At 40.4% G+C, this 21014-nt stretch overlaps 1 protein-coding gene across 1 annotated transcript; it reads right to left on the bottom strand.

The window, feature by feature from the left end:
* Window positions 1–482: 482 nt before the first annotated feature.
* LOC126376164 (cytosolic 10-formyltetrahydrofolate dehydrogenase) lies at window positions 483–20312 on the bottom strand. Its single transcript, XM_050023370.1, has 17 exons — window positions 20037–20312; window positions 19609–19750; window positions 19104–19201; window positions 15223–15359; window positions 12872–13023; window positions 11879–11997; window positions 10403–10663; window positions 9337–9775; window positions 8351–8516; window positions 7719–7907; window positions 6777–6915; window positions 5782–5944; window positions 5093–5208; window positions 4100–4297; window positions 3048–3220; window positions 2017–2216; window positions 483–849 (listed from the first exon to the last, which is right to left on the bottom strand). The coding sequence occupies exons 1-17, from the start codon at window positions 20061–20063 to the stop codon at window positions 794–796; spliced, it is 2775 nt and encodes a 924-aa protein (XP_049879327.1). The 5' UTR covers window positions 20064–20312; the 3' UTR covers window positions 483–793.
* Between the last annotated feature and the right edge of the window lie 702 nt (window positions 20313–21014).

Genomic DNA, 21014 nt, shown 5'->3' with positions numbered 1-21014 from the left:
TTTTTCTACGGGTCACAGCAGCGACCAAATGTTGAACTACCCTCCTTCTTACAGAATTTAGATGTTAATGATTTTTCACCTGCCGGGTCTACATGACAACCGCGCCGCGCGCGGTTCGAATTACATCGAGCGCTTGCACCAATAAACGATACGAATGCTATCTACGTAGATGGATGTTAAACGGCTATTGGTCGAAGCGCTCAATATAATTCGCGCCGGTGTCATGCAGACCCGGCTGGTGTTTACGTTTACCTAGGTCTTTGTTTACCTACATTCCATACCTACCTACACTAAATCAATTACGTTACGTTACGTTTAGTGTTTTCCAGAGAATTAAGTTATCTGTTCAATATTGATACCATTATCGAACTTGGATAAAACGTACGTTTTTTTTTAAATACAGAAATACTATAATATAGATTCCCTAACGTTATGTCGGATAGAAAAGTAATTTGTAATTCTTAATAAAAATCAAACAACGATTAGAAGCGTAACACTTTACTATTCACATTAATATAATAATAATATAATAATCATTGATCAGTCGTGCGAATACTTAAATATAAGGCACATTACAAACTAAATAACTATTTACAATTTTAAAAACAAAACAATTGCATAATCGTAATATTACATAATCTTAAAACTAAAAGTATATAGACAGCAGTAGTGGCAGAGGAGCAGCGTGGTGGAGTATGCTCCGGTTGATTGAGGGGAGGTGTGTGCCCAGCACTGGGACGTATATAACCAGGCTGTTTATGTATATATCTACATAGACGGAAGTAGCTAAGATTTAGTATTCTATCGTGACGCATTTCGTTTTCAGGTATTCATTTAGTGCTTCTTGGCCTGTAACAAAGGAAATTATCAATATATATCACTTGCACACTTGTACATACAGGGTGTTAGTGACATCGTAACGAAAACTTTGAGGGATGATTCAGGCCATGATTCTGAGTTGATATCAAGTGGAATTTTCCGTTGCAAAAGTATGGAACGGAAAAAAAATTAAATAAGCTCTAAAATTTTCATGACTTCTCCGACAGGAAATTCCACTTGATATCGACTCAGAATCATGGTCTGAATCATCACCTTCAGTATTCGTTACAGTGTCACTAGCACCCATACCTACTCGTATGGCTACTGTATGTACTTGTATGGGGTGTAAGTGACATCGTAACGAATACTGAGAGGGATGATTCAGCTGATTATTCTGAGTTAATATCAAGTGGAATTTTCCATCGCAAAAGTATAGAATTTAAAATAATTTAAAAAAACTAAAAAAATAAGATGAATTTTGCGACGGAAAATTCCACTTGATATTAACTCAGAATCATGGTCTGAATCATCCCTCTGAGTATTCGTTACGATGTCACTAACACCCTGTATATATACACAAGTCACTGACGTGTTCGTTGACTTGTATATATATACAAGTCTGTGTGTGTTTTCCATTCTGGATTAAATGTATTCAAAAAGGACATGGTCCTGTGCCATGTTTATAAAAACTTACTAGTCTACACGTTCAGAGTTAGTCACAAGTACGTGTAAATTACGTTTATCACAAAAAAAGTAGAGGGATTGTGAAATACACTTGTGAAATAAATATTGACACTTGTAACATGTAATTCACATGTGTAGTTTGGATAAACACATTCTTGTTATAATGAACATTATTAAAGGAAAAAATATAATACAGGGCTGTCTGTCTGTACTGTCCATTAAAGTGTTTATATCCTATGGATGGATAGGGAGATCGGGTTAAACCATCACGCGGGTCCAGTGCGGATTGATGGTTATTAACGACTGCTAATGCAGCCGGGACCAACGGCGTAACGTGCCTTCCGAAGCACGGAGGAGCTCGAGATGAAAACTTTTTTTTTGTGGTCACCCATCCTATTTGACCGGCCTTTGCGAAAGTTGCTTAACTTCAACAATCGCAGACCGAGCGCGTTTACCGCTGCGCCACCGAGCTCCTCTCTACATATAACGTCACATAATAGAAGTAGAACATACCAAGATCCTTCCCAAAGCCAGATTGCTTGAAGCCGCCGAAGGGCGCGGCCACGTCGGTCTTGTTGTACGTGTTAATGAACACAGTGCCGGCCTCTATCCGCTCCGCACAGAGCATGGCGCGCGATATGTCCTTGGTGAACACCCCGCTGGCTAGGCCGTACTCCGTGTTGTTCGCCCGGCGGAGCACATCGTCTATGTTTCTGGAGATAAAGAGGAAAATTCCGTTAACACGTTGAACATCACCTCCCTAACAGTTTTCATTTATACCGTTTTCAGGGTCCGCTAACCTAACCTGAAGATTTGACAGGTCCGGTTTTATACAGAAGCAACTGCCTGTCTGATCTTCCAACCCGCGAAGGGAAAACCAGCCCAATACATTTTAGGTCAATTACCTCCGAAAATGCATTTCTCGAGAATGTGGGTTCCGCTGAGCACGTGATAATCATTTATGATCCAAATATCATCATCAGCGTGGGCGTTAGTGGTAACGTCCCCACTGCTGGGGCACGGGCCTTCCCTATGGATGGATAGGGAGATCGGGCCTTAACCGCTGCGCCACCGAGCTCCTCCAAACGATCCAAACATGAATTGGAAAATAAATTCGACATTTCCGATCTTAAGTACGAGCAAGTTACTATAACATGACCACCATGTTCACTAAGGTCGACGAATGACATCGCCAACCTTGATTTAAAAAATATATTGAGCTGCTAAAGGCTCATCGTAATAATAAAATAAATAAATATGTTCCTACATCCTTAAGTAAATAGTGGCGGAGCCGACTTAATAGGCTACAAATAGGCTAATAACATACTTCATACAAAACACCTAATTTTACACAGACACTACACATTGACTATATCGTACACGCGCATGTGTGTGTGACGTCTGACGCCCATATGGTTGCCGACTAGGGGGTCAGGTAACCTAGGTAGGTGAGCTGGTCGGGAGCGGAGAGTTGCCGTAATGTACATAGTATTATTCCTTATTCTATGGTAACGTCGAAATCTGCGTAATTTTCCATTACTTACTTGCTACTAAACTTGCTGATGATCATAATGGGGCCGAAGGACTCCTCGTCTGCGATCCACATGTCGTCCGTGACGTCAGTGAAGATGGCCGGCTGCAGGAAGTACCCGGGCCGGTCCACCCGCTTGCCGCCGTATACCAGGGTCGCGCCTTCCTTCACGCCGCGCTCCACGAACTGGGGGAAAATACAACATATTTTACCATTTGACCACAATACGTCTTTGACCATTTTATTTACTACATTGTTACAATAAAAAAATACTACATTTAAAAAAAACTTGTCCGTGTAGTATTTTCCTCCAACTGTAATTCTTTTAATCTATATTCGCTTTTCAGTCACTACTAAGTTAATCGGTCAACATTTTTACCATTTGCCATATAACTTTACTACATTAAAAAAAAAACTACATTTAAAAAAAAAACAGCGTTTTATTTCTTCTTGTCAGTGTAGTGCTTTCCTCTAATCGTAAAGCTTTTAATCTATATTCGCTTTTCAGCCACTACTAAGCTCTGCACGACAGTGGTGAGAACGGCACGAATTATATCGATGGTTTCGACCAATAGCCGCAGTGAACGCTATCTACGTGGATAGACGTCGAACGGTTATTGGTCAAAGCCCTCGATATAATTCGCCGCCACCTTAGGCTACATCGTCACTTACAGGTGAGATTGTGGTGAAACACTATCCTATAATATACAGTGTTAGTGACATCGTAACGAATACTGAGGGGGATGGTTCACCGAGTTAATAACAATAATCAATGGTGTAATCGTCCCAACAACTGAATCATAGTGGGCCCAGTTACCCACTATCAAATTAGAAAAGGGCAAACTCGTCCCTGGGCCCAGTTTAAGACTGGGACGAGATGTCCCCTAAGCCGAATTGAATTTGGGTTTCCATCGCAAAATGCATGTATTTTTTCAGTTTTTTTTTTTTAAATAATCTTGATATCAACTCAGAATCATTGTCTGAATCATCCCTCAAAGTTTTCGTTACGAGGTCACTAACACTCTGTATAGAAACAATAAAAAATAAACTAGCCCAATCATTCACCTGTATAAGTTTGTCCAAGTGCGCCTTATGGTTCTGCGGGCCGTGTGACGTGGCTCTATGTAAGGGGTCCCCGATGCTGATCTTTTTGGTCTCCTCCACCACGCGACGGACAAACTCGTCGTGCACGCGCTCCTCGACGAACAGCCGGCCCGCCGCTATGCAGTTCTCGCCCTTGTTGAAGAATACTGATGCCATGCCCTGGGTGGATAAGGTTATTGTAGTATTTACTTTTATAGTAATAATTACAAGTCAGAGCAATTTATCTAAAAAGCAATATTGCCAAACAAATGTCAATAATGTTATAGTAATAATTTATTATAAAAAACAAATGTTATAGTAATAATTACAAGTCAGAGCAATTTATCTAAAAAGCAATATTGCCAAACAAATGTCAAATAGCAATATTGCTTTCTTAGATGAATTGCTTCGATGTGGCCATTTTAACCCCCCTGAAAGTAATATGACTCAGTCAATCTTAAAGTTTTCCTCGAACTGACTGGAATGACGGGTACTCGAGCATAGAATAACGAATAATACTACGTATAGAACGGCAAAGCTCTGCTACCCACCAGCGGCTGATCTAGAACACTTCATACAAAACACCTCGTTTTAAACATTATTATCATACACGCGCATCACCCTTCACCAACCCGCAGTGGAGCAGCGTGGTGGAGTATGCTCCATACCCCCTCCGGTTGATTGAGAGGAGGCCTGTGCCCAGCAGTGGGACGTAAATAGGCTGTTTATGTATGTTATGTATCATACACGCGCATCTGTGTGTGTGATGTCTGACGCCCGTGCAATTAAAGACTAAAGTAAGACCGAGAGGGGGTGAGGTAAACCTAGCTCAGCCGCTGGTGGGGAGCGGAGAGTTGCCGTTCTATACGTAGTGTTATCCTTATTCTATGGTTTGGGAGACACTACTAGAGATTAGATACTACTAGAATGATGCATTAATTGTATGAAAAGAAGATATTGTAAAAGTATATTTACGTTTTTGACAGCCTTGTCGAGGTCGCAATCTTCGAATATGATGAGCGGCGACTTCCCACCCAGCTCCAGCGATACTTTTTTCATGTTCGACGCACAAGTCTTCATTATTGTTTGGCCTGTATAGTGAATAATGAATTAGGTAAGAATTTAATAAATTTAAAAAAAAGTTATATTTAAATTGTCTTAAATTTGAGTAGCATGTTGAAGACGTCAAAAATTGCCTGTTTAGAATAAAAGTGCTTTACAAAATACGGAAGTTGCAATCTGATACTCAGTGAGAGTATCAGATTGCAACTTGTGAATCGCAATGTTGTCAAGGTTAAATTCCGCGCAACTGTCAAATTGCAATATTGCTTTTTAGATGAATTGGGCCGTGTACTAGGTTAAGGTAAATCATGAAATTCTGATTACTAAAAAAAACAGATCTAGAACTAATCAAGAAAAACGAAATAATAAGTCTATTTCATACAAGTTCCATAGTCATTATGTGTTTTGACGTTTAGTAAAAAGGAACTGATTTGACTAGTTGGAAACTAGCCTATTGCTTCGATGTGGACTTTCTAAACCCTGACGCTACGCGGACAGGTGTTACAAGTTTCGTCCCTTTGTCTGTCTGTAGCTCCAGAACGGATGGTCCGATTTGGTTACGGTTTTGTTAATCATCTAATTGTAGAGAAGTTTACACTAACCGATCTCAGTGCTGCCAGTGAAGCCGAGCTTCCTGACGAGCGGGTGGCTGGCGAGCGCGCTGCCGGCCACGGCGCCGGAGCCCGGCAGGATGTTGATGACGCCGGGGGGGATGCCCGCACGCAGCGACAGCTCCGCGAACTTGAGCGCCGTCAGTGGACATACCTGGGACACACGGACAATCATAATATATTTATTTATTCACATAGGTAACAGTACTCACATTGTAAAGATACAAAATTCAAGTCTCATATACAGGGTGACCCAGAAGTTTTTATTTTTCACTTAGCGGTACACATCCTTACGAATAGTTATGAAGTAAAATAAAAGAATTATTAAGAAAGAGATAGCGACAAAATGATGATACTGAAGTAAGGTAGAAAATGTAGAAAAAGGTACGAAATGGGTCGTATCTCCTAAGCCGTAAATAATCGATGAACTTACATGGGGGTGTTTCTGGTAGCTAATAAGTCCCTCTATCTAATTTTTCATTTTGAACGTGAACTTCTGGGCCACCCTGTATAATGGGATTTGGGCAACCAACGTAACTAACTTAATTTGACAGGACTAAAACTAGTTCCATCTCTTTCTTGCACTTATCGTAAGTGAAGGACGGCATTAGATTAAGAGCTGTTGAACTAAAAATCAGGTTAAGTTTGTGTCCATCTGAATAGGCACCATTTAATAAATAGTCACATATTTACGTCGTGTATGTCTAACACTTATTTTTCATCAACACGAGTATGATAACCACACTGCAACCCAAGAGTGAACGCAATGACATGTTCTTTTAAAAAATATGGTTTATTAGGACGATGAGCTGATAAGTTTGTCACAATTCGGAGCATGATGCACCTCGGAACGAATATTGGTGTTGTCTGCCCTAGACATCTGCTCGTTTTTTCTTACCCTAGAATGTTTTATACAACCTTGACGACGTATCTATATGAAATTTTGCATGTAAACATTAGTTATCATGTATTCTGTATAATCTTACAGCAGCAGGTTTCATAACGACGGTGTTCCCGGCGGCGAGGCAGGCGGCCATCTTCCACGACAGCATCATCAGAGGGTAGTTCCACGGCGTCACTAGTGCGCACACGCCGATCGGCTCCTTCTTTGTTAGTGTTAGGTTCCTGGAAAATGAAAATGTTTACTCATTACTCATTTGTAGTTACAGACGCTCTAAAGAAAACGTTTGTCTTGCAATGTAGATAAAGCAATTTTAGGGATATATTTTGTAAGTTTTGTCTACACCACTGGGGGGCTAAAGTGGCCATTTTAGCCCCCCTGGTCTAATAATGTTATGTAAACTATGAATTGAATTGTTGCAGATCCTCTAAAGACGCGATGGGCCATTTTACCAAAAATAGCAGAATTGCTTCAACAATGCTCGAAATTCACGAAATGATTTGGATTTAGATGAATTGCTAAAGTGGCCATTTTAGCCCCTCTGGTCTAATAATCTTAATGTTATGTAAACTATTTTTTGCTTCAATTGATACTAAGATCATATGGGACATTATTTTTTATTTAGATAAATTAAATGATAAATAAATATACGTTTTAAATGTATTTTTCCGTAAATTCACTGTATGGCGCGGTTTTTTTTTTGCCAAGCAAATGCCTTTCGGATTAACAGCCTATTGGATTTAATTTTATTTGTAAGCGCCGGTGGTACAGTCATGAGCAATATAATGTACCCACTTTAGGACTCTGTCGCACTAACATATTTGACTTTTAGTGAGCCTTACAGTTCAATTTGTCAAAAAAGTTAATGGGACACGGTACCAAAGTGTATACATATTAATGCTAAATGAGTGATGCTAAGTATCCTCATTACTTACTGGGAAGTCCTATCCACGAACAACTGTTAAGTATGTACTTTCAGAAATAAATGACTTTTTATTATTATTTTTTTTAATGCTCGTAACCGTACCTGTTGGGTCGTGCGTGGTTGATGGGTATGGTGGCGCCTTGTATCTTGTCGCACCAGCCGGCGAAGTACCGCCACGTCTCTATGGACATGCCCACGTGCGTCTTCAGCGCCAGGGTGTACACCGCGCCCGAGTCTATCGCCTCTATGGTCGCTAGCTCTTCTTTGTGCTGCTCCATTAGGTCCGCCAGTCTGTTGCAAACGGATTAGTTTATAGTACAAAAATGAAATTTCTTATACCTATACAGAGTGTTAGTTACATCGCAACGAAAACTTTGACAACACGTCGTATGGCTGTTGGTCAAAGACCTCGAGATAAGTACTTGCAGATGAAGCGCGTCTATACAAGGTGTTAGTGACATCGCAACGAAACCTTTGAGGGATGATTCAAACCATGATTCTGAGTTGATATCAAGCGGAATTTAACGTCGCAAAAGTATGGAAAGGAAAATAATTAAAAAAAACACAAACATTTTCGTGAATTTTTCGACAAGAAAATCCACTTGATATTATCTCAGGATCATGGTCTGAATCATCCCCCTCAGTATTCGTTACGAGGTCACTAACACCCATACATGTAGGTACAAATAAGTAGGTAAAAATATAAAAAAATCTAATCGGGAAGTGTGACTCACTTGAACAGAAGCGCCCCGCGCTCCCTGGCACTGATCTTGGCCCACTCGCCCTCCTCGAAGGCCTTCTTAGCGGCGAGCACAGCCCTGTCTACGTCGCTCACGGACGCACTCTGCACGCGGCAGATCTCCGTCTCATCCGTAGGGTTCACTATGCTTAGAGTTTTACCTGTAAAATAATGCAATATTCAAGAATACCGGAGGGGGATAGAGATTCCGGTAGATTGAGGGGAGGCCTGTGCCCAGCAGTGGGACGTATATAGGCAGTTTAAGTTATGTAGAATACTTATTGACATTCGAATCACCTAAAGTATTTAAGTTCATATTAAGGTAGGGTATGTGGAAGACCACATAGGTAGATAGTAGAAATCATGTTATAATTATAGCAAAGGTGGCCTAAAAGAGATTGCTAGTCCTTAGAAATAAGGCCTCCTTTTGTACTTCCTAGCTGATTGTAATTCTTTGTTAATATTTGTATTGACTGCAATAAAAAGTTATTGCATAGTTTTCCTATAATTTATGACTGCCTGCATTTTTAATAATATCTGTGACGTCTTAAAGTTTTCTTTTGTCTTTCTATTTAATTTTAGATAAAAAAATCCAAGTGTTTTCAAGTGGTAGCCGTTACCATTTACAGCTTTATATACTAAATTAATTCTAACACACATACAAAAAAAAATGTGTAAGTTTGTCTCGAACTGTACAGTTCTCGAATTTAAATAATCAAATTCATAATGATAATTAAAATGCATCATATCGATTTTATTTTTACTTGAGTGAGTAATCGATTTGTAGGTTATTTATGTCATAACAACACTGGCCAGAAAAAAGTTGATGCTTTTGGCGGGCTGTCATTACGAAAAACAAAATAATTTTCTGAGAACAAATGAAAGTGCATTAAGAGCAGAGAACGGGAAACAGACAATATTCAGATAGTTTGTGACCTCACATGATTATGTATGGTTCACGACAAAGGTCACAGAACTCACCGCTATCAGCATTAACGAATTCCCCATTAATGAACAGTTGCGTCGGGAACTTGATCGTCATCTTGTTGGCCTGCAACTCCACACCTTCGTACACTATCTCTTTCTCCCCACTTCCGCCTCTCGCCTTCACTATCGCTATCGTGAAGAACTCTTCAAACGTCGTGTTCATGTATATATCCTCATTTTGCAACTCTAAACCCGCTATATCTTTAACTTCTTCAACTAGTCTAACAACGTCCATAGAGCCAGCGCCTGATGCGAAGAAATCCGTGTCGTCTTCAATGTCTATGCGTAAGATTGCCTTCCAAACGCCTCGAGCGTTTTCTATGAACTTCTTCTCTTCGTCTGTCAAGTCGAGGGTTACTTTGTTCTCGTTGGCTTTGAAGAAGTTTGACGCGTTTATCATCTTGCCGTTTACTTTTAGGCGTTGGATGTTGAGCTGTAGGGAGAAGTGTTAAGTTTTATTCCAAAAATACTGATAGGGATATTCTTTATTCAATCTTGAAATCAAGGATTAAATCGCAAAGTATATATAACTTATATTATATTACAAGTACAGTCATGAGCAATATCATGTATCCACTTTAGAACCCTGTCGCACTATCATATTTGACATTTAATGAGACTTACGGTTTAATTTGTCAAAAAAGTTAATGTGACATGGTTTCAAAGTGTATACAATATTAGTACTCATGATCGTACCTACTCGTCATTGCGGTCCTGCTTGTTTCTCAAACGAGTAAGTTTCGAGTTTCGAGCTCCGGTACCGCACATGCACCAAAGAGTTATAAATTTATCTTAAGTGCAGTTTTCACTAACACAGTTGGCTCACCACCTATCACGTTGGTCTAACAGAAAGTTCGGTGAGGTGTGGGTACTTAATTCATCATGCGGTGAATGTAAATGTACTTCTGACTACCCCAATGGGAATAGAGCCTGTTGTTGTTGATTCAAGCTCCACTGATATTAATACTAGAAAATTACATTTTCACAATTTTTTTTGATAAAGTAATACTAATTCCTTGTGGACTGAGTAACCAAAAAAACTTTTTTTTTGTTCACCAACCTTAACTCCGTCATTGGCAGTGATAAGCAGCCCCCCGTCATACACAGCAGCTGGTTTCTCCAACCCAGGTATGACTAGACGGTCGCCGTGCACTTCGTAATCGCCGTCCCATAACGTCGAGCCGTACAGTTTGAGCTGGATGTCCGTGGTGTCGTCTATGTTGTCTCTAGTCTGTGCCTTGATGGTGGTGGAGGCGCCGGGCGAGGAGTCCAGGCCGCGGATGAAGTTGTGTAATGCTACACCGCCTTTGGACCAGTCGATCTGTAATGGTATCATAGAAGGTTGAGAGAACGAGAGAGAGAGAGAGAGAGAAAATGTTTATTCAACAAATTGTCCATAATGTCGATGTATTTCTTTTTTGTTTTATAGAAGGTTGAGTTATGTACAGCTGTATTGTAAACAAAACACATCTTGGACACTTCATACAAAAATCCCGTTTTACACAGACACTACACATTGACGTCATCGTACACACGCATCTGTGTGACGTCAGACGTAATACGATTGAAGACTAAAGTAAGACCTAGGGGGAGGGGGGAGGTAAACCTAGCTCAGCCGCTGGTGGGGAGCGGAGAGTTCTACTCGTATACGTAGTTTTATTCCTTATTCTATGAACAAGAACCTGTGTTACTGTGTTCATGTAATGTCTCCGAGAAAGAGAGGAAATGTGGTATTGGTTAGATTTCAACACAATTTACATACTTACGCATACATACATAGATTATCGCCCATAATCCCTAATGAGGTGAACAGAGCCACAAGTATGTGACGGACCCAACTAGTTGGCCACCTAGTTCCGCTCACGTGCAACAGATGGCGCTACATTCAATAATGCAGTCTTCAAGCAGTCGTGAAACGCGATATCGAAGTTTACACAGCAAGACGCATATATACAACTTCCAACACAACACTGTTGGATCGTCGATCCGTAGTCACACTACCAACTTGTGGCTAGCGGGGTACTATGCTCAGTTCGGTACCCCGAAAACATACTTTGGCGGCAGCACACCCACGCCGCCAAAAGTACTCAAAACATCATCATCATCAGCCCATTAACGTCCCCACTGCTGGGGCACGGGCCTTCCCTATGGATGGATAGGGAGATCGGGCCTTAAACCATCACGCGGGCCCAGTGCGGATTGATGGTTATTAACGACCGCTAATGCAGCCGGGACCAACGGCTTAACGTGCTTTCCGAAGCACGGAGGAGCTCGAGATGAATTTTTTTTTTGTGGTCACCCATCCTGTGACCGGCCTTTGCGAAAGTTGCTTAACTTCAACAATCGCAGACGGAGCGCGTTTACCGCTGCGCCACCGAGCTCCTCAAAAACAATACACATTCAATTATTTCCAGTCATGGGACGTATACAGGGTGTTAGTAACATCGTACCGAATACTCAAGGGAACTCAGCTTATAATTTTGAGTTAATATCAAGTGGAATTTTCTGTCTTATATTGTGTATGTAAAATGTATACCTGATGAGTTTCCGGCTTAAACAGTGCGGGGTCGTAGGTGGCGCCATCCTCTGTCTGCGCGATCTTAGGAGCGGTACCGTTGGCTACCATGTTCACTGCCTCTGCTAAGGCTTTGATACCTGAAATAACATAACAACACATAAACTCACGACTATAATCCCTGGGGCAGTCAGAGGTACATCGCAAGATGAACTAACCCATACCTCATCGAGCTTTCTGTCAGACCAACGTGATAGGTGGTGAGCCGTATCGCCGTCTATAATGATCGAGCCAACTGTGTTAGTGAAAATAGCAAAGTCACTTCAGAATGTGATTTTTCAATAAGGTGCTTATTTGGTTTTGTATATAAGGTGCCCTTGGTCTTAGTTTCATACAAGCCATTAACCCGGCCCCAGGGGGGACAGAGTCACCTTCTCTGCCCTCCACTGGGGCATTTCCTGTTCGGCGCGTTCTTGCCGCGGGGGTGGGCGCCTCTTACTTCAGTAGGCCGGAGTGAGATGGTGGCTGAGTTCGGATAGGGACCCAGGTCGAACCCTTGCCCAGGGATACGGGTGAAGACCTCAACGGTTACAGAGGCGGAGATGGGAGCCATTGCTATGGCAATACAGGACGGAAGGGGCGCGTCACAGGGACTGTAACCTGGAACCTGACAGAGGGCAGCACCAACTCCCTAAAATGTAGCATTGAGAATGCTACACCGACATTTGAATTTCATCGACATTGAATGTGTTCTTCTAGTTATTAAATAACTTGTAATGTATATCCTCATTGGTTTTTAAAAAATGTGTTGCTGTTGCAGTTTTTTCTTGTCATTTCTTCTCCTCAGCCATAACACCTTGCGAAATGACGTAAATTCAAAAATGTTACATTGACCTTCAACAAGTTTATCCATGACAATTACGTTGAATAAATGATTCTGATTTCTGACAAGCGCGTGGCTCTTAAATTAGTGATGATGATGATATCAGGTTATGATGTCCTATATAATCTCACCTTCAGGGTAAAGGTACTTGTTGTAGAGCGTGTCGACGGTGTCGTCCATAGTGACGGGGAAGCTTCGCTGCAGCAGTATGGGGCCGGTGTCCAGCCCGTCGTCCGCCCAGAAGATCGACAGCCCGCATACTTTGTCGCCCTCTATCAGCGTCCTAGGGAAACATATGGGTTACGATACGATAAACTAAGTAATTATATTGGCTGATATATCGCGTTGCGCGTGTTTTGTATGTGCAGTAGGGTATACTCGACAACGAAAGCTATCGAGGGCTTCGAACAATAAACACAGCGAATGCTGTCTACGTAGATAAAACGTCGTATGGCTGTTGGTTGAAGACCTCAAGATCAATCGCGCCGCGCGTGGTGCGGTTATTTATTTTATTTATTTATTTCAAAAATTTAGTACACACAGTGATTATGCTACGAGGGGAGGTCAAAAAGTTCGCGGAATGGAGGGGTTGGAGGGGGTTGGTTTGCTCGTACAGGTAGCCGCTACTTGCACACCTCATTAACAGTATATGTACCAAGTTTGAAGCAAATCGGGTCATTAACGTTTGAACTATCGACCAGCAAACAAGTGAATCGGGAAGAACTCAGCGAATATGGAGAAAATTGAACACCGCGCCGTCATTAAGTTCCTCACCAAGCAAGGAAAATCCGCTCAGACGATTTTTCAAGAGCTGTTAGCAGTTTACGCGGACTCTGCCCCTGGTAAAACCATGGTTTACAAGTGGCATAGTCTTTTCAAGCAAGGAAGAGAGTCGATTGAAGATGACCCCCGCTCCGGACGGCCCATTGAGGCCACCACACCGGAAATCATCGAAAAAGTAGAGAAACTTGTATTAGAAAATACCCGCTTGAAGAAGAAGCAGCTTGCAGCAATGGTCGGTGTATCCGAAACAAGTATTTTAAATATCCTACATCAACATCTTGGGATGACTAAGGTCAGCGCAAGATGGGTTCCAAGAATGCTCACGCCACTTCAAAAAAGCGAGCGTGTCGAGTGATCTCGCCAGTTTTTAGAGCTCTGTGGAGAGAATAAGGAAGAAGTTATGGCCCGGATTTTTACTGGAGATGAAACCTGGGTTCACCACTATGAACCTGAGTCGAAGCAAGAGTCGATGCAGTGGCATAAAAAAGGCACACCTCCTCCAAAGAAGTTTAAGGTGTCACAATCGGCCGGAAAGATCATGGCCACTATTTTTTGGGATACAGAAGGTATTTTGCGATAAAGATTGTGGTGTGACTATAACGGGACATTACTACGCTTCTTTACTGGATAGATTGAAAGAGGCTATCAAGGAAAAAAGAAGAGGAAAGCTGTCAAGAGGTGTGCTCCTTTTGCACGACAACGCACCCGTCCACACGTGCCATGTTGCGACGGCTGCCATTCACCGATGCGGGTTCGAAAAATTAAACCACCCGCCTTACAGTCCAGACTTGGCCCCCAGCGATTATTATTTGTTCCCAAAAATGAAAAAGGAACTGCGTGGACGAAAATTTGGCGATGATGAAGAAGTCAAGTCTGCAATTTCGGCCTATTTTGACAGCAAAGAGAAATCTTTTTTTTATGATGGAATAAACAAATTATTTGATAGATCCGGAAAATGTGTTAAGGTTAAGGGAGAATATATTGAAAAGGAAAAATAGTTTCGTGTTTAATTTCGACCCCCTTCCCCCTCATTCCGCGAACTTTTTGACCTCCCCTCGTAACTAGCATCGTTAAACCATGGTTTGTGTCGATGCTAGGTATCTACGATGTTCGTCTTACATTATACATAGATAAGTACCGCGCAAAAAAGCGCAAGTAAGTTGCTATACCGCGAGGGCTGCAGTACTTGCAGATTAAGCGCGTCTATACAAGGTGTTAGTGACATTGTAACGAAAACTTTGAAGATTGATTCAGACTATGATTCTCAGATGATATCAAGTGTAATATTCATCAAAATATTCATACATTTTCCGACAGGAAATCCACTTCTTCACGTCTGAATCATTCCCCTCAGTATTCGTTACGGTGTCACTTACACCCCGTATAACTTTACTTTCATTTAACAATTTATCTATAAGGGTTTTCGGTATTTTTTTTATTATTTCCAGAAACATCTCACTGTTCATCCAATCAGGTAATTCAACAAATAAACTCATCAAATGGCCGCCCAAATTGAACTGTATTCATGTGTTATGTCTGATTGTTGAAATTTAGTTCTGTGCTATAAAGTATATTTGATTTGATCAAAGTAAGGGTAGTCTCATAAAGTTATATTTGACAACAACCTCGGGAATATCTCCTTATGGTTGTGGTTGTCCACAATGTCATTAATGAATTAAGCTATGTATTAATATGTTACCAGTTAATAGAGGACGCTCCTCTGTGTCTCGGCAGCACGCTGGGGTGGTAGCAGATGCTCTCGTACTTGGGGTACGTGATGACCTCCATTGGGATGAACTGCGTGCAGAACGGCAGCACGTTCAACTCCGCCTCCACCTGGGGAAAAAAAGTAAATTCAAATAAAATCTTTATTCAGTAGTTAACATTACACTTTGAATCGTCATTTTTTACATAACGAACGTCTCATTCCTAAAACTGCTTCTCACAACCAGTGTAGCCGGGGAAAAGAAGCTGCAAGAAAATCCTCTGCACAGGGTCCTAGACGTTGTTAAATAAACAGAAAATATTGGTACAAAATTCAGTAATAAGTATTGGCAGCGGTATTAGCACGTGTTATTAAAACTACGCATTCACTGCATCGGGATCGAGAAGGATGGAGCGTCGGAATCTCTTGCCTTGTATTGATTCCTATACATCTGCGTTGACCAGATCTGCTCTCTCTTACAATCTGTTACTTTCTCAAGCTTCCCATGAAAGGGGAAATCACTCTTTTTCATCCTGAAAAGGGGTGGAAAAATTAAGTAGAGCGCGCGATAATCGAAGACCACGCGGGCGGATTCAAGCACGGGTCGGAAGAAAGCGAATGGCCTATTTTGACCAACCATGCAGTGGTCTCGCGATATGCTCGCGTTGACCAGCCGATCGCGTTGACGTTGAGTTGATCGTGGTGTGCGTGCGAGCATAGTGCGTGTCTCGCGGGCGCGCCATTTTTTTTATTTATTTAGTTTTTAAAACCCGGTTTACAATTGAAACTTTCCCCGGACGTTCCCCGGATGCCCTCTAAACTAGGACCAATCCGGGGAAACCCGGACGGATGGCAACCGTAGTTACATAGGACTTAAACGTACCTACGGAGGAGTAGGTGTACTATATACGCTTCTGCGTGTGACGATTTTATAAAACAACTTATTGTTAGGAACATAGGAATGCATTTTAATCGTTAATATTCCAATAATCGATAATACTGACGATCACGTTGTTGCGTCAATGTCACTGCGTATGCTCATGGTGATGATAAACTATGGGTCACCGATATCTGACCATGGAGTGCATATCTACTTGATGGTATCAAATTCAATGTTCGTTTAGAATAAAATCACATTTGGTCTTGACAAAAATATATAAGTAAACGTCATAGCACACTTACATATTTATGCATTGTAATCCACACTTTATTAACACAGGTAATGAGAGACTTTCCAATCAGCATTCCCCAAAAACACGATAGATAGCGTTGTTAAGTTTTTTCTTCGTTTAATAATTTCATGGATAATAACATATATACATAAACAAACAGCCTATATACGTCCCACTGCTGGGCACAGGCTTCCCCTCAATCAACCGGAGGGAGTATGGAGCATACTCCACCACGCTGCTCCACTGCGGGTTGGTGGAGGTGTTTTTACGGCTAATAGCCGGATAATAAACATATGCATATTTTATCTTTGTTTTTGGCTATAAATGATGACCCTTTTTATTGCACCAAGGTACAATTACAACTTCCACCCATTATTATTCTGATCAAAAATAAGAGAAGCTATATAGGTAGCAACATCATTCTATACATCATCATCACCAGCCCATTAACGTCCCCACTGCTGGGGCACGGGCCTTCCCTATGGATGGATAGGGAGATCGGGCCTTTAACCACCACGCGGGCCCAGTGCGGATTGGTGGTTATTAACGACTGCTAATGCAGCCGGGACCAACGGCTTAACGTGCCTTCCGAAGCACGGAGGAGTTCGAGATGAAAACTTTTTTTTGTGGTCACCCATCCTATGACCGGCCTTTGCGAAAGTTCTTAACTTGACAATCGCAGACCGAGCGCGTTAACCGCTGCGCCACCGAGCTCCTCATTATCTATACATAATGTGATCCAAATATCAAGCAACAATTCGTTTTATATATGCTTCTGCCATTACATTAGATTTTTGAATAATTATGTATCCCAGCAATGAGAAAATAGGTAATTATCACGTTATAAGTGAACAACGCCATCTATCTTGTGTTTGGGGAACGTTGTGTTTTGACGTTTATTAAAAAGTAACTGATTTGACTAATTGGAAACTGTAGAAACTACCCTAATGACTTGACAGCAACACGGACCTCCGCGGACCTTGGAGATGATCAGTTTAATGTTACCTACTTCTCAATAACAACATAGCTACAGTTGCTCGTTCCAAAAATATAAGATCAATTTAAGCGTTACACAATAAAGATAAGTCGAGCAGATATTAGAGTTCACCAGAGCGGGTGTTGTGCTTAAAATTTGTTGATAGTATAATATATAAACATGCCTCGATCGCGTGCGCGGAACAATAACAATGTTGTCAGGCTGCATGTTTAGACTTAGGCTGGTAAATATTTCCTGTTTAATTTTTAGGCCTGTTTTGTCATTGTAACATGCGGAAGCGCAGGGAGCAACTCCGGGTTAGATCGCTCAGCCGGCTGAGGGCCCTCAGCGCCATGCCATTTGCAGTAAATCTAAAATAACTCACGTCAAAAAAATATACGGCCGAATTGAGAACCTCCTCCTTTTTTGAAGTCGGTAAAAAAAGGAGAGTGAGCAAAAATTAGAATTTTCTCTCCACCGTCGAAATCAAGGATGTATGTGGGTATCAAATTATCAATTTCTTTCACCCTTAGGTTGCTTGGAAGAAATTGATATCTAGTAATAGGGCCGTCGATTGGACTTCTATTGTTATTTTGTAATTTTCCTTTTGTTTGTTTGATTATTGGGTTGTTGGAAATAAAGTGTATTATATCTGGCGTACTACATCTCTCTGGTCTATAGCGCGTCTGCCCATACCATTAAGGATCACGGGCGTGATTTTACCATATACGATCAACTAGCTCGGAAAGTTTCCAATGTCCAATCTAGTTCAATATCGCTTGGTCATTTCCTATAACCAAGTTACGCAAAACGTTATTTTCAACGATAAGTACTTATAGGTGGTGCAGTTTTGTCAAGATACTAACGATCGTTTTTACCTGTTATTACTTTAATAGCTATGTACGTAGATAGGTATATGTATAACCGGATAATGGTGTCGCAAGTAAGCTCCGGTTTTCTTATAGATTTCCTTTCAAATTACCAATACGGTAACTACGTACTTACCCTAGGCAGGTAGGTTTTTTAGGTTACCAAGCAATCATTCGATCGGCAAGTGATATCAAGTCACGGGTTGTTTCTTAAACTGGTCATAAATTAGTCCGATTTTGTACACGAAGCATATACATAATGTTTGTTACACTAGTATTTAAATAACTTAAAGTCAGAGAGAGAGAGAGTAATATCCGTTGTATTAGAGAGAGACAGACAGAGTGAATTTGTGATATAATTCTGTGTTGAATTGTGACTATGACTTTTATACCGACACACACGGCAATTTTTATTATTACTACATTGCCGCGGAATTTTTGGGGCACACTGAACAGCGCGTCGTCATGGGATCGGCCGGCCGACTAAATCAGTTGGGAGCGCGTACAGTCTACCATAAATCGTTTGCCAAACATATATTGTGTTTTCCTATGTTTCCTTATAAAAAGGCAAGATTATTAACGGAATTTCACAAATGCAAAACATTTTTATGAAAATCTATCCCATTTCTGTTGCGTATTTATACCCACCCTATTTATCGTAGCTGGATTAGAATAAGAGCAGGACAGTGATGGAGTATCGCCTTTTGAGAAAAACGCGAAAGATACCTATATCTCTTTCACACTAAAAAGTATACAGCTTAGTACGAAAGAGATGAGAGACATACTACTCTAATCATGAATAATATATCAAATAGGGTGTATACACTTAGGACTAAGTAGAAATAGCAAAGTACTCACAGATTTGTACTGCTCCAGCACCTCGGGGATGACCTGCCCTTTCACCCGCCAGCTCTTATATTTGAATACTGGAATCCCATTCTGAGATGCTATTGTGGCTGTAACAAGTCAAGTTAAAAGGTATATATCATACTCAATTTTTTTTTATAAAGTGACTATTCAATATTGAAAGAAAATATTCCATTATTGAAACAAATTACTCACACAAATGTTTTTGTTAACATTGATTTAGTAAATAATTTAGGTGGGTAAAATATTAGGATTAAACCTTTTTAATAATATAGCTCTCTAAACACAATACAACTGTAAAATAAATAAATATGATCTTAAGGCCCTAAGTCCTATTAAAATCCAAATTCCATTGTTTAACTATTGTGTCTGGAAGTACGGGGAAATCCTTTAGAAAAATAAATATTTAGTACTCATGCTCGAACCTATAGAATATCAAAACCTTAATAAACTTAATAAACTTAATTTAAAACAAATAATAATAAAAATGTCTTACCAAGTGGGTCCTCCCGGTTGCCTTTGTCAAGCACTGTAAAGACTCCAACCACCTGGTGACCATCTTTCTGCAACAACTTGAACACCTCTGCAGCAAACTGGCTTTGACCAATGATCGCCACACGCAGCTTCTGCTTTGCTGACTGGAAATAAATTAACAATATTTTTAAATACAGGAAAAAATACTTATAGGTATATAAGGATAAATGAATTGCCATACATTCATCTCCTGGATGTTAAAAAAAAATACGAAGGATTATAATTAATAGTTATAAAGAGTCACAATTACCTATTTTATTTAAACTAATATACTTATTATTATAAATAAAATTTTAAAGGCAGCTGATAAGAATTGATGAATAGTTATGTTTGGGATCTAATTAAGGAATACAATAAAAATAATTAATTATGAAAGAAAAAGACACTTACCTCGTCTGGAATAGCAACAGGTGGCATTTTGGTTTGATTTTATTAAAAATATTTAAGAAAATGCAAGAATTTCAGATTTCGTTGATCTCTTGTAGTAGCTCGAAGAGCTATCTTAAAGTAACTCGAACTTATCGGCACGTTCCTATTTATTGACGGAGTCCCTCACCATCACGCTCGGTTTGACATCACTTATCGCAAAAGTTCAACAAAACGAGATAAAACAGATACAAGTAAAACCATTGTTTTGTTTGTGAGAGCCAAGCTGATGCCGCCAAAATAAAATGTCGAATTTTGACAGTCGCATGACATCTGTTATCAATAGAATTTATTTCACCAATGGGAAACCAGTATTTCTATAACGAAGCTTCCGATTGGTTCTTTCAGCAGGGGTGTATATTCGTTCGGCCAATAACGGAATGGCTGAATAGATACATAGTTTCTTTGCCCACAAAAAAAAATAGAACATTTAGTTTTGAAAATATGAAAATTGCAACTGACAATCCTTTTATACTTTCATTTCATGGGAAACATTCATTGTTATGTAATAAATTATTGTAAAATGTACATACCTGACCAAACATACTGTTCGTCCTGCCTGATAGTATATAAACAGGCTGATTTTCTATGATCAAAAACTTTCTATGCCCAAGTCTTATAAATTTCTCCTATAGTGTCACTGTATTCGAAGTTTTCCATCACGCACGCCATAGAATACACCACGGCCTCACCATATCGCATGATAGGTTAGTTGAGGTCTTTATTAAGTAAACATACTAAAAATTTACGATAACCAGATCGTAAATAACTGAACGAACCAGTTACAAGTGGATTCAAGTTGCCGAGATAATAGGGCTGTTTGGGGTCAAGAAAACAGACAAAATTCTGGATTAAAGCGGTTATAGGAGGAATTTGTGTAGCTTGGCTGACGACATGCGTATGAACGAGAACGTTTATTAGGTCACAAGAAACAATATAGTT

Source organism: Pectinophora gossypiella, chromosome 20 (genome assembly GCF_024362695.1).
Source record: "Pectinophora gossypiella chromosome 20, ilPecGoss1.1, whole genome shotgun sequence".
NCBI classification, from domain to species: domain Eukaryota; kingdom Metazoa; phylum Arthropoda; class Insecta; order Lepidoptera; family Gelechiidae; genus Pectinophora; species Pectinophora gossypiella.
This window is presented reverse-complemented; position numbering and strand designations above follow the sequence as displayed.

Excerpts from the sequence above, each read along its gene's own strand:
- LOC126376164 (XM_050023370.1), bottom strand. The coding sequence starts at position 20,063 with ATGCCACCTGTTGCTATTCCAGACGAG. Across the intron at positions 6,916-7,718 it reads AACCACGCACGACCCAACAG|GAACCTAACACTAACAAAGA; the intron begins GTACGGTTACGA and ends TTCATTTTCCAG. Across the intron at positions 2,217-3,047 it reads ATCAGCAAGTTTAGTAGCAA|AAACATAGACGATGTGCTCC; the intron begins GTAAGTAATGGA and ends CTTTATCTCCAG.